This window comes from Cebus imitator, unplaced genomic scaffold, assembly GCF_001604975.1.
Source record: "Cebus imitator isolate Cc_AM_T3 unplaced genomic scaffold, Cebus_imitator-1.0 Scaffold117, whole genome shotgun sequence".
NCBI lineage: Eukaryota > Metazoa > Chordata > Mammalia > Primates > Cebidae > Cebus > Cebus imitator.
The window spans coordinates 9306763-9320578 of NW_016107432.1; the positions used below are offsets into that span (position 1 = coordinate 9306763).

A 13816-nucleotide genomic window follows, 5' to 3' on the forward strand; every position below is an offset into this window, starting at 1 on the left:
AACCCACTGCTCCGGCCAAAACAGCGGCTTTAAGATTGATGGTGCTTTTCTGACTCTGCACCAAGAACCGCCGCACCAAGGCAGCGGCAAAACCGCCTCACCGGCCTCAAGAGTCACGCTGGTGACACGTGAGGCTCCTCCGCTGGGAATCTCCTGGTGTGTGAGCAACAAAAATTGATCTGAAAGTGTGGCGTCCTCTCCTTCTCTGCTCTTTCAGTGGGAGCTGCAATCCTGAGCTGCTAGTGATCAGCCATCTTGGATCTCTCTCCTCCACACGTGGTATTTCAATAGCTTCGGTTGGTTGAGAAGGTACATTGATTTTTTCCTACTATTTATATATATAATGTATTCCATAAATACAATAATAAAAATGTTCTGAGGAGGAGGTAGAGCAAGATGCCTGAGTAGAATGCTCCAGCAATTGTCCTCTTTGCAAGAATATAAAATTGAACTATCCACACAAAATATCGCTTTCCTTAAGAACCAAAAATCAAGTGAGTAATCATAGTACCTGGTTTTAACATCATGTCAGGAAAGAGGCAGTAAAGTGGGTAGGAAAGACAGCCTTGAGTTGTCAAGACTTCCCCTATCCCTGGGCAGCACCATGTGGTGCAGAGAGAGAATCTGTGCAGCTGGAGCACGGAGGGTGGAGTGACTGTGGGACTTTGCATTGGAACTCTATGCTGCCTGTCAGAGAGGAAAGCAATACAGGGCAGAATTTGGTTGGCATCCACCAAAGGAATATTTAGAAAAGCCCAGCCAGCTGAAATCTGAGTTCCAGCTAATCCCACCAGTATGGGCTAAAGTGCTCTGGGATTCTAAATAAACTTGAAAAGTGATCTAGGCCACATGGACTGCAATTTCTAGGCAAGTCCTGGTGCTGTGCTGGACTTGGAGCCAGTGGACTTAGGGTGTACTCAGCCTAGTAAGACAACACCTGGGGCGGCCAAAGGAATGCTTGTATCACTCCTCCTCCAAACCCAGGCAGCGTAGCTCACAGCTCCAGGAATAGAGGGAACACTAAAGAGGGATTATCTTATAACTCGGATACCAGCTCATCCACAGTAGAATACGGCACCAGGCAGAGTCCTGAGGCTCCCATTCCAGGTCCTATCTGTGTCTAGAAACCCACAGGGTCAGAAGGAAACCTGCTACCTTGAAGGGAAGAACCAAGTTCTGGCAGGACTTATTACCCACTGACTAAAGAGCCCTCAGGCCTTGAATAAATGCCAGTAGTAGCCAGGCAGCAGTATTTTCCATGGGACTTGGGTGAGACTCAGTGCCATGCCAGCTCCATTGGTGGCCCAGCACATTCTTAGCTATACTGGCCATGGGGAGAGACTCTGTAGCTTGAGGAAAGAAGAAGGAAGAGTAAAGAAGACTTTGTCTTGCAGCTTAGGTACCAGCTCAGTCACAGTGGGATGGGGCACTAAGTGGGGTCTTGAGGTCCCCAGTTCCCATCCTTGGTTCCTGGATGGCATTTATGGATCTACTCTGAGACAAATGGGAGCTTACTGCTCCTAAGGGAGAGCCCCAGGCCTGGGAACATTTACCACAAGCTGATCAAAGAGCCCATGAGCCTTGAGTGAACATTGGTGGTAGCTAGGCAGTACTCCTCATGGGCCTGGGGCAGTGGTGGCCACAGGGAGAGACTCCTTTTACTTGAGGAAAGAAGAAGCAAAAGTGAGAACGATGTTGTCTTGCAGCTCGGATGCCAGGTAAGCCACAGTGTAATAGAGCACCAAGTAGATTGCTAAGGTTCCTGACTTTAAGCCCTGGCTCCCAGATGACATTTCTGGACTAGAGTAAAGCTTGTTGTCCTGAAGGGAAGGACACAAGCCTGGCTGGATTCACCATCTGCTGATTATAGAGCCCTTGGGCCTTGAGTGAACATTGGTAGTAGCCAGGCAGTGATTGCTATAGGTCTTGAGCAAGACCCAGTGCTATGCTGGCTTCAGGTCTCACCCAGTGCAATTCCAGTGGTGATGACCACAGGGGTGCTTGTGTCAACCCTCCCCCAGCTCCAGGCAGCTCAGCATGGAGAAAGAGACTCTTCGTTTGGGACAAAGTAAGGGAAGAAAAGAAGTCTCTGTCTGGTAATCCAAGGAATTCTCTGGGATCTTACCTAAGACCACCAAGATGGTACCTCTATGAGTCTGCAAGGAGATATCATCTCATCCCACTAAAAATGACTTTTATCCAAAAGACAAGCAATAATGAATGCTGGCAAGAATGTGGAGAAAAGGGAACCCTCATACACTGTTAGTGGGAATGTAAATTAGTACAACCACTGTGGAGAACAGTTTAGAGGTTTCTCAAAAAACTAAAAATAGAACTACCATACGATCCTGCAATCCCACTGCTAGGTAGATACCCCAAAGAAGAAAATTAGTATATTCAAGGGATATCTGCACTTCCATGTTTGTGGCAGCCTATTCATAGTAGCCAAGATTTGGAAGTCACCTAAGTGTCCATCAACAGACAAGTGGATAAAGAAAATATGGTATTTTTTTTTCAAGTGAAAGGGTACTTTATTAATAATTTGGTGAAGAAAGGAGGCCCAGAAATCAGGACAGATGTTCACTGTAGCTATAATTAATGCTTAATGAAATGTGAAGAGTATCTTCTGGTTTCCAACAGAAACTTTGATTTTAATGTCCGAACAATAAAGGACAAAGGAGAAATAACTTGAAACATTGAAGCCCCATACCACACCGCCATCTCTAGGAAAACAAACATTGAGGACTGTGAAATTTAAATATTTATTTTCAAACCCCCAAAACACTGGAGTATGCTTCACCTAGAAACAGTTTACAGGACTAAAAGCTATAATGAATAAGCAATACAATTTGTATTTGGGATGCAATTGCGTTGTAAAATTTCAAATAATCAATTTATAAATTTGTTGTTTTTACTTTTATAAAAATATTCATTTAACCCATGACATGAGTTGCAAAATTATTTCCAGACTTCTACAGATTATAAACTATAATTGTGTTTCAGTTACACAGCAGGTGAAATTTTTAACTGAACCATTACTTCAAAATACAATGCATTAAAAGTAATTGTTACAGTATAGGCACTAATGAAAAGAATTTTCTTGGCACATAACATCACAACTTTCTCAAGTAACTATATTACGTAAAAAGAGGATGTAATGGCCACTTTGACAAAAAACTATACCTTACAGGAGGAATATCTTCTTCTAATATTTGTCAATTACTCAGATTTTTTAAAAAATGACTTTTGTGCAAAAACCAAATGGCGCACATCCAAACAATGAAACATTAACTATCAAAACTAATTAATATCAATAATTCTACAACTACTGAAATGTAGCCCTAGTTCAGAACTTAGGCAGGCATAATGCATATACTGGGCTTAAAAGAAAAAGTCATCACCCACTTAATAGTACCATAAATACAAGTGAAAATTAACAGTGCAATCTAAGTTGCCTTTGTGTGGACAGAAATCATCCTGTACTACGGTTATTTTCATATGAACTAGAAAATGCTCACTTAAATATCCTTTTAAAAACAACAAACTTATGCTTATTACTGATAATTATGAGTTTGTATTTGTATTAATAAAGCATTCTTTAACAGAAAAAAAAAAAAAGGAGAACAATCTGGAGTGGCTCAGCAGCACTGGCAGGGGCCTGTGGGGTGAGAGGAGCCATGCTGTGTGAGTCTGGAAGCTGCCTGCCATGGCCGGCGAGGAACAGGCTCCAGGCACAAGGCTTACTGTCAGGTGTCCCTCCATATACAAGCCTGGAGCCTGAAAGTCTGAAGTCCTGCTTGCCTTGGCTGATGTCTGCCACCCCCTGCCTGCGTTCGCCATTGACCCTGATCACCCAGTGGAGCTTCCGGGACAAGCCCCTCACCCAACCCTGCCATCTTAACTTTTCTTATGATAGTGTGAATACCTCTCACCCAACCTGGCCATTGTAACTGAACTTGTGGTCCTGTACACTCCTTGCCCCACCCCCTACTACTGTAACTGAACTTACACTGCAACACCCCCGCCCCCCAAAAAGCTACCCAAACCTATAAAACCAACTCCTATCCCCCTGCCCTTTGCTAATGCCCTTTTCGGCCTTAGCCCACCTGCACCCAGGTGAATAAATTGCCATATTGCTCACACACACACAAAAATCCACAATGGAGGACCATTCAGCCATAAAAAAGAATGAGATTCTGTTATTTACACAACATGGATGGAACTGGAGGATATTATGTTAAGTGAAATAAGCCAGGCACAGAAAGTCAAACTTTGCATGTTTTCATTTATCTGTGGGAGCTAAAAATTAAAACAAATGGACTCATGGAGATAGAGAGTACGATGATGGGTACCAGAAGCTAGGAAGGGTTTGTATGGAGGGGAAAGTGGGGATGGTAAATGGGTACAAAAATAAAGTAAGGTAGAATGAATAAGATCTAGCATTTGTTAGCACAGCAGAGTGATTACAGTCAACAATAACTTATTGTGCATTGAGAAATAACTAAGAGTATAATTGGAATATTTGTAACACAAAGGAATGAGAAGTGCTTAAGGTGATGGATACCCAATTTACTCTGATGTGATTATTACACATTATGTGCCTGTATTAAAATATCTCCGGACCACCTGCATATATACACCTGCTACGTACCTATAAAAAATAAAAAGAATTTTCTTAAATATATGATCTCATACTATTTATGTATGTGATGTATTTAAAATTAAACTAAAAAAAATTACCCATTTAATATAGTATATGTAAAAGAATCTTAAGCAGTAATTCATGCATGGTGAACAAGCATCAAATGAGATTTTACAAGGAAAAAGCTGGAGTAAGATACAAGAACTTAAAAAAAGAAAGAAAGAAACTCACACAGGCAGCAGGTCACACCCCATGGCCCAGCCTGGAGATCAGAGGCAGGGTAGCTGACCACTGAGGTCCTGGGAATCTCCAGAGAGCCCCAGGAAGAACTGAAGCTGCAGAGACCTGACGGAGAGAGTAGAACCACACCAGGTAGGGACATTTTGTCCTCCACATAAACTCTTCCTTTCCAGTTTACATATAAACTATTAGCTAAAGTCACATCACCTCTGTAAATATATCTTTCATGTTAGATATGGTTATGAAAATGTTCCATACTCTCTAATTTGGAGAAAAAGAGCTCTTTTCAGAATATACTATTATATAATGATAAATTATGCTAAAAATATGTGGCAATTGGCTGGGTGTGGTGGCTCATGCCTGTAATCTCAGTACTTTGGGAGGCCGAGGTAGATGGATCACCTGAGGTGAGGAGTTTGAGACCAGCCTGACCAACATGCTGAAACCCTGTCTCTACTAAAACAAAATTAGCCAACTGTGGTGGCATATGCCTGTAATCTCAGCTACTTGGGAGGCTGAGGCAGGAGAATCACTTGAACCTGGGAGGGAGGTGGAGGTTGCAGTGAGCCAAGATTGTGCCATTGCATTCCAGCCTGGGCAACAAGAGCAAAACCACCACCACCACACACACGTGTATACACACACACACACACACACACACACACACACTAGAGAGCTCAGAAATAAGACTGCACACCTACAACCATCTGATCTTTGGCAAACCTGACAAAAACAAGCAATGGGAAAAGAACTCTCTATTCAATAAATGCTGCTGGGATAACTGGCTAGCCATATGCTGAAGATTAAAACTGAACCCCCTCCTTACACCTTAAACAAAAATTAACTCAAAATGGGTTAAAGACTTAAATGTAAAACCCAAAACTATAAAAACCCTAGAAGAAAATCTAGGCAATACCATTCAGGACATAGGCACAGGCAAAGATTTCATGGCAAAAATGCCAAAAACAATAGCAACAAAAGCAAAAATTGACAAATGGGATCTAATTAAACTAAAGAGCTTCTGTACTGCAAAAGAAACTATCATCAGAGTGAACATACACCATACAGAACGAGAGAAAGATTTGTAATCTATCCATCGAACAAAGATCTAACATCCAGAGTCCACAAAGAACATAAACAAATTTACAAGAAAAAAACACCCTCATTAAAAAGTGGGCAAAGGACATGAACAGATGCTTCTCAAAAGAAGACATTCATGCAGCCAACAAACTTACAAAAAAAAGCTCAACATTACTGATCATTAGATAAATGCAAATCAAAACCACAATGAGATACCGTCTCATGTCAGTCAAAACGGTGATTATTAAAAAGTCAAGAAACAACAGATGCTGGTGAGCTTGCAGAGAAAAAGGAACACTTTTATACTGTTGATGGGAATTTAAATTAGTTCAACCATTGTGAAAGACAGCATGGTGATTCCTCAAAGACCTAGAAGCAGAAATATGATTTTACCCAACAATCCTATTACTGGGTATCTATCTAAAGGAATATAAATCATTGTATTGTAAAGATATATGCATCTGTATATTCATTGCAGCATTATTCACAATAGCAAAGACCTGGAATCAACCCAAATGCCCATCAATGATAGACTGGATAAAGAAAATATGGTACATATACACCATGGAACACTATGCAGCCATATACAGAAATGAGATTGTGTCCTTTGCAGTGACATGGATGGAGCTGGAAGCTGTTACCCTCAGCAAACTAACACAGGAACAGAAAATAAAACACTGCATGTTCTCACTTATAAGTGGGTGCTGAATGATGAGAACATATGGACACATTGTGGGGCACAATACACACTGGGGCCTATCAGGGGATTGTGGGGGAGGGAGAGTGTCAGGAAGAATAGGTAATGGATTGTGGGCTTAATATTAATACTTAGGTGATGAACTGATCTGTGCAGCAAACCACCATGGCATATGTTTACCTGTGTAACAAACCTGCACACCCTGCACATGTACCCCAAACTTAGAATAAAAGTTGAAGAAAAACAAAAAGATCAGAAAAAGTTTGACTAGCCCTGCCCATCTCACTCTGCTGAGGCATTCAGAACATGATCTAATATTCTTCAGATGGAAAAGAATAATTTGCTCCCTTCCAGAGTTTACTGAACTCAAACAGGCTTACAACTCCAGTAGAATCAAAGAGGCATATATTTGCATGCAATTTTTTTTTTCCAAATCAGAAAATATTGGCACTCACACTAAAGACTGAATTTTCTGCAGGTTTTATGACAGATGGCCCAAGCAAGCAACACTGATGCTGACCACAGCAAATGCTGGCAACAGGATCCCAGAGCCAGCGTGTGGAGGTGAGCATGAGGAGCCCACATTGGCTCCGCCCCACAACCACAGTGGCCTCCTTTTTCTGTTGGTGATGAGAAGGTTAAGGGTTTTTCCTGTTTTACAGGTGAGGAAATTCATGCTTAGAAGAAATCCATGCTTGAGGAGCATGCCCAGGGCCCTCTGCTAATACATAGGCTACAACGTAGGTATGATTTGTGCAATTGTCTGTGGCTCTATTGGCTCAGATATTTTATTCTGAGGAATAAGTTTAGGCTTCTTAGGGGTCTGTCTGAGGGCTGGAATACATTTGCCACTGACACTCATTGGAATAAGTGAAACAATCAAGATGTGTGAGTAGTTTCTTTTGGAGGCGCTGTGAGCTAAACCATGTCCCTCGCTACATTCATACCTTGAGTCCTAAGCCCTAGAACCTCAGGATGTGGCTGCATTTGGAGATAGGGCCTTTGAAGAGGTGATTAAGTTAAAATGAGGTCATTAGGGTGGGCTCTAATCCAATATCCTGCTATTCTAAGGACACAGATCCAAACAGAAGGGAGACCATGTGAGGACACAGGGAGGAGACAGCTGTAAGAAACATGGTTGTGTTTGGTCAAGGGTAGGCTGAGGTAAGCATCCAGAGTGACTCAGCGAGTTTGGAGTGCAGGCATATAATTCCACCTGTTATCACATCCATGTAGCCACAATATGGGAAGGCCATCCTTTGGGCCTATACCACTATTGTCTGTAAAAGGTATAATTGCCCTGCTGACACTATATAGGTTCTTTCACGCTGGCACCCAGAGAAAGCAAGAAAGGATCAGAGCCATCCATCTGCAAGACAGACAGAGGGGAGCCAGGACACAGCTTGAACTCTGGCGCCCAGAGAGAAAAAGAGTTAAGCTGCTGACCCTGAAGGGAGAGCCTGCCGTGCAGCCATGTGCGGGAATGCTGGACTAAGCAGCCAGGACAGGTGGATGGTGTAAGAGAACTAGCATGAGTCAGCTGCTGACGAGAGAGCTACATTTCACCTGCCTACAGTCCCCTGAGTGTTCTTCCAGCTATTTGCTCATCCACCTACTCCCTTTGGACCTAAGCATGAGCTGGGACCTGACCCTGGGCATGATAATTGGTGTAGTCATGGACCTGACAACAGCCATCTACGAGCCAAAGAGAGGGGCCTCAGAGAAACCAACCCTGCTGACCCCTTGCTGTCAGACTTCTAGCTTCTAGAATTGTGAGAAAATTAATTTCTGATGTTTAAGCCCCCTAGTCTGTGCTATTTTGTCATGGCAGCTCAAGTAGACTACCGTAGCTCTTGATTGTGGCTGAGCTGGCTTTCAGGAGGGAGGGAGGTCAGAAATGGTTCATTTATGGCGGCTACAGCACATACGCGTTGCTCTGGTGGGCGGGAGTGGGTGGGGCTGGGGTGGGCTGGGGTTGGGGGTGTGACTCAGAACTTGGTAGCCTTGCATTTCTCTGGTGCACTGATCATCGCTCACAGCAGCCCCTGAGCCCAGCTCTCCGACCTGCTAAGCTCCTCCACAGAAGGAAATTAACTGTGGCTACCTTCCCAGGCTTGGGTCAGAAGGCTGACGTTTCACAAAATACTAAACACAGGTGCCTGCCCAGCATCTCCCTCGGTGTATCCAGACTGGGTGCTCCTGCTCCGATGAAGGTTCATCAACAGTCACACCTGCAATGTTTCCTGAATGATCCCTGAAAACCCAGATACCCTGGAGATACCCAACCATTCAGGAACTGTTTCCAGAGGGGATTTGTTTGGAAAATACCCACAGGCATTAGGAATGGCTCATAAATGACAGAAAAGAGAAGCAAGAACAAAGCAAAGAATTGATTCTGGTTTTTATAAATACAAAAAATTACATAGGTTTGGAAGTGGGGTGGCTCTCTGAGCTCATGCAGGTACTACCTCCTAGCTTAGGCAGCAGTGGAGTACCGTGGGCACACAGCAAGCGCTCAATAAACACTATGCTGAAGTGGCATGCTGGTGCTGTTAATGCCCAAACTGTGGCAGGTAAGCAAGGTCTTTCACACCTCACACCCCCCAAGTGGCTCAGAAGATAGTGGCCTGCTTCTCAGATATACAAATCTCAGTACTGGGCCATGTGACGATGCTGGAACTTCCCTATGTAATTTATAAATGTGATGGGGGAACTGTGTTGACAGAAGCAGTTTGAAGTTAACTTTTGCCACAATAATGACGATTTTACTGACACCTGGCTCTGCTGGCTTTGAGCCAAACTGTAAAAAGCCCCTTAAGGTTTAAAGTCAATTGAAAAGATAGCTTGTTATGTTCTGACTGCAGCCACATGAAGGTGCTCCAGGATGGGAGTAAATAAGTGTGGGACCTTGCCTAATTCCATGGCCCACGGAGCCCCCAACAGCATTTATGTTTCAGAAATAGAGTGGTTGTTGCTAAAACACAGTCAAAGACGCCTTGAGAGTTACAGGGTATGGCAGCCTCCTAACTCTGAGATGGGGAGGCTGTAGCAAGTGATTGCTGGAGAGCAAAGACGAGGAAGAAGTGGTGAGATGGAGAAACTGGGTTTGATGCTGGCTGTGGGACCTGGGCTGACCATGTCTACTTCCTGAACCTCCTTTCCTGTAAAGTAGCAAGGATCCGAAACTCCATCTCAGGACGTGTGAGGGTAATGTGGGCACAGAAAGCCATGCATGGGGGAGGGAGGTGGCACAGAGCAACTGCTCCGTAACTGTGAATGCAGGAACAGCCGCCATGCAGGCTTGCAGCTGGGGTGGCTGGGGCTTGGAGTACTGTAAATACAGATCTTCGGCTCACCCAAGCTGGTAGCAGAATCTCTGGGATGTGTTGGGCTTGGCACTAGTAACTTAGCAGGAAGACTGAACTGAGTTGCAGTGTGCACTGGAACTATTAGGTGGAATTTGTCTTACATAGTAATTGTCCAGAATAGTTGGTGAGGGGAGGAGGACAGGATTGAAATAGCCCCTGAGAATGGATGGTGATGTATCTGATGGAGTCTCACCTTCTCCGGGTGGTACCACCTAGTACCATGGGCAGCAGGGAGCCCTGGTGGGCATTTGAGCAGGGAAGTTTCATCTTCCTTCTGCAAATGCTTCTGGGCCCCTTGCTCTGTGCAAAAGGCTTGCAAAGCTCTTGTCTTTTGTGCTCTTGCTCCCAGATAACCCTCTGATCTCATCCTGTGTCTCACCCATCTTCCTTGCTCACCCTGTTTCAGTCATACAGGCCTCTGGGCGGTCTCTTACACAGGCTAATATAGCTCTGCCTAAGGGCCCTTGCACTTGCTGTTTCTCTAGCCAGGACTTCACCATTCCCAGACCACTCTGCTCCCTCACTTCACCCAGGCTTCTGCTCCACTGTTACCTTCCAGAGCCCGTCACAGACTGCCCCATCTAAAACAGCACTTCTGCCTCCTTTGCTTCCCCATTCAGCTCCAGGACAGGAAACACAGGCTTTGTTACCACTCTATTCTCATTGCCGAGAATAGTGCCTGGCACACAGCTGGGACTCAACAAATATATGTATTGAATTAATGAGTGAGCAAGTGATCAGGTTCTTTCCCTACCCAAAAAGAACTCATATCTGATTCTTGAGTATGGGCATTTTCCTAATGATCACTGTCACCCTTGGGACGATGATCCCATTAGCAGTGGTTACGATGATGACAATGAGGATGTCAAATGGGTGGTGAATTGCAGTGTACACTGGAACTATTAGATGGAATTTGTCTTACATAGTGATGAGCACATCGCAAAAATGATAAGTAGGTTGTAGATTTGAGTTACTAGCCTAGGAGTCCTTGCATACCCTCAGCAATGGTTAGCCCACGCCCTCTGAAGTAGCCCATAGCATTTAGAGCAGCTCTAGGAAGGTTCAGGAAAGAGAAAGGGATGAAAGGTTTTGCCCGAAGCATTGGAAGTTTCCAGTTGACGGGAGAGATCAACCTCTGCTCTATGAATCACCCCTCGCAGGCTACAGAATCAAAGGGAATCCCAGGGGCAAAAGACTCCTTGTCACTCATACCTGAATGAATGGGAAGAGGAGCCCAACAGCAAAGTTGGAGAGCCAGTTGACTGTGCCTGCGATGATGAAGGCAGCCGGCCGCTGAGATTGCTGGAAGAACTCACCCGTCAAGATGAACGGGATGCCACCTGCAATGTATGAGCCAGGACACAGAGTTAATCACTCTGAGAAGGTCATGCTTCCAACATCCATCTCCATCTGCCACACTTTAGAGCCACCCCCGCAGCAGGGGAATGTTCTTTCAACAGGAGCTGATTCTGCCTGTCTGGATGACAGCTCTAGGAGGGTGCGCTGGAGTTAGGCGACCCTCAGCCCTTCAGCCCTCAATGTATAAAAGCCACTTCTCTGACCTGTCTCGTCCAAATGAGAGATTCATCATCCTCTTGGCTCTCCAAATGCCCTCCAAATCACTCTGTGACCCATCACAAATTGAATACTGTATGTATCAATTTGATGTGTAAGGACACTGACATTTACTGACTGTCTTGTGCTATGAATGTTTACAATTAATATTCAGAATAAGTGAGTCAGGAAGGTATTGGCTATCATATCCCTGGGCGAGAAAACTGAAGCCTGAGGAGGTTACTTGATTTGCCAAAGGTTACTCCACTCCTGAGTAGCAGAGCACAGATTTGGAACTCTGGCCTCCAAATTTTGGCCTTTTTTTTTTTTCATGCTAATCCTTGCTTGAGAGAGGACAGAAGTGCCTGCCCAGCTTGGTACCTTTGGTCTCCTTCATGCCCCTTGACTGAATGTGTAGTGGGCCCCAGTTCTGGAGTTGCCTTTGTGGCTCAGCGTTACTCAGTGGAGACATCATTGACACTGGGGTGGGACAAGTCTTGATTTCGAAGACTGTCCTGTGCAATTGCATGGCATTTAATTGAGGGCACGTATTACCCTTTACTTTCTGATGCCAGGAGAGCCTCCAGTCACCACCACAGCCCAAACCACCTCCACAGATTTCCAAACCCATACGTGGTCTGAGGTCTGTACCCTTCCATTCTTCCATGTCCTGTTCAGTGAGACCGGCAATCGTACCCTGTGCCCAGACCAGGACCTGGGACTCAGCATGACTGCTGGGATCCCACTGTCCCCTCCCCATCTCCAACTGGAGCCACCAACGAGATCTATACCTGGGTGTTTCTCAGACAAGACAGTGTGGGCAAAGGATGGGAAATCCCTCAGGGACTTTTACCAAACTCTAGAGAGACACTGAACACAATTTGGAAATCACTAGACTAGAGCTATTCATTGTGTCAACATCTAACAATTACATATGTGCTGTGGCTGTTCCAACAGTGAGGTCAAAGGCATCACGAGCTTGTTTTCATGGGAATCCCTTGTCTGCTGGGATGATTTGTTCATTAAAAAGGGAGTGTGGCCAGGAGTGGAAAACCAAATATCACATGTTCTCACTCATAAGTGAGAGCTAAGCTATGAGGATGCAAAGGCATAAAAATGATACAATGAGGGCGTGGGGGCTCATGCTTGTAATCCCAGCACTTTAGGAGGCTTAGGTGGGTGGATCACCTGAGGTCAGGAGTTTGAGACCAGCTTGACTAACATTAGAAACCCTGTCTCTGCTAAAAATACACAGATTAGCTGGGCATGGTGGCACATGCCTGCAATCCCAGCTACTCAGGAGGCTGAGGCAGGAGAATAGTTTGAACCCGGGAGGCAGAGGTTGCACTGAACTGAGATAGCACCACTGCACTCCAGCCTGGGCAACAAGAGCGAAACTCCATCTCAAAAAGAAAAAAAAGATAAAAGAATGACACAATGGACTTTGGGAACTTGGGGGGAAAGGATGGGAGTGGGTGAGGGATAAAAGCCTATAAATTGGGTAGTGTATACCGCTTGGGCGATGGGTGCATCAAAATCTTGGAAATCACCAGTAAAGAACTTATTCATGTAACCAAACACCACCTGTTCACCAAAAGCCTATGGAACTAGATAATAAAAAGGGAGTGAGCAAATGAATAAATAAAGATAAATACAAAATGTGATCAGCATTCTGGAGGGGATGCGCTATCTATTTTGGCAGTGGGTGGGGAAGGGTGTTGTGAGGAGGAGATGGAGGAGATGTGGATTGAAGAAGGAGATGCAGCTCCTGAAGATCTGGGGAAGATCATGCTGCGTGCAGGGAGGAGCTGGCAGAGGACCTATGGGTGAAAGAATTGGGCCAAGGTCTACAACAGGAGCCAATCATCCAGACACCTGAAGGGGTGAGAGAGCAAATGTGAGCAGGGCCAATGAAGCAGCCTCTTGTAGGTCATGGAGAAGGGTTCACAGTTGAAGAAAGCCTCTTCTGGCTTCTATGCAGCAGTTGAGGTGATCGATTTGCATTTCATAGAGGTCACTGCTGTTTGGAGAAAAGCCTGGAAGAGTGTAGGAGTGGATGCAGAGGGCTGTCAGGGCAGTCCAGGGAGGAGGCAATGGTTGGCTGGCTTTCTTTCTTCCTTCCTTCCTTCCTTCCTTCCTTTCTTTCTTTTTATTTCATTCAGTCATTCTTTCTTTCTCTTTCTTTTCTGTCTTTCTTTCTTTTCCTCCCTCCCTCCCTCCCTCCCTCCCTCCCTC

At 44.8% G+C, this 13816-nt stretch overlaps 1 protein-coding gene across 1 annotated transcript in view; it reads right to left on the reverse strand.

Annotated features, from left to right (window-relative positions):
- LOC108311504 (solute carrier family 2, facilitated glucose transporter member 9-like) overlaps positions 1 to 13816 on the reverse strand; it is a 132820-nt gene that overhangs the window by 12289 nt on the left and 106715 nt on the right. The window contains exon 8 of the mRNA XM_037742142.1: positions 11240 to 11367. Within this exon, the coding sequence (XP_037598070.1) occupies positions 11240 to 11367 (128 nt within the window). The remainder of the gene's footprint in view (positions 1 to 11239; positions 11368 to 13816) is intronic.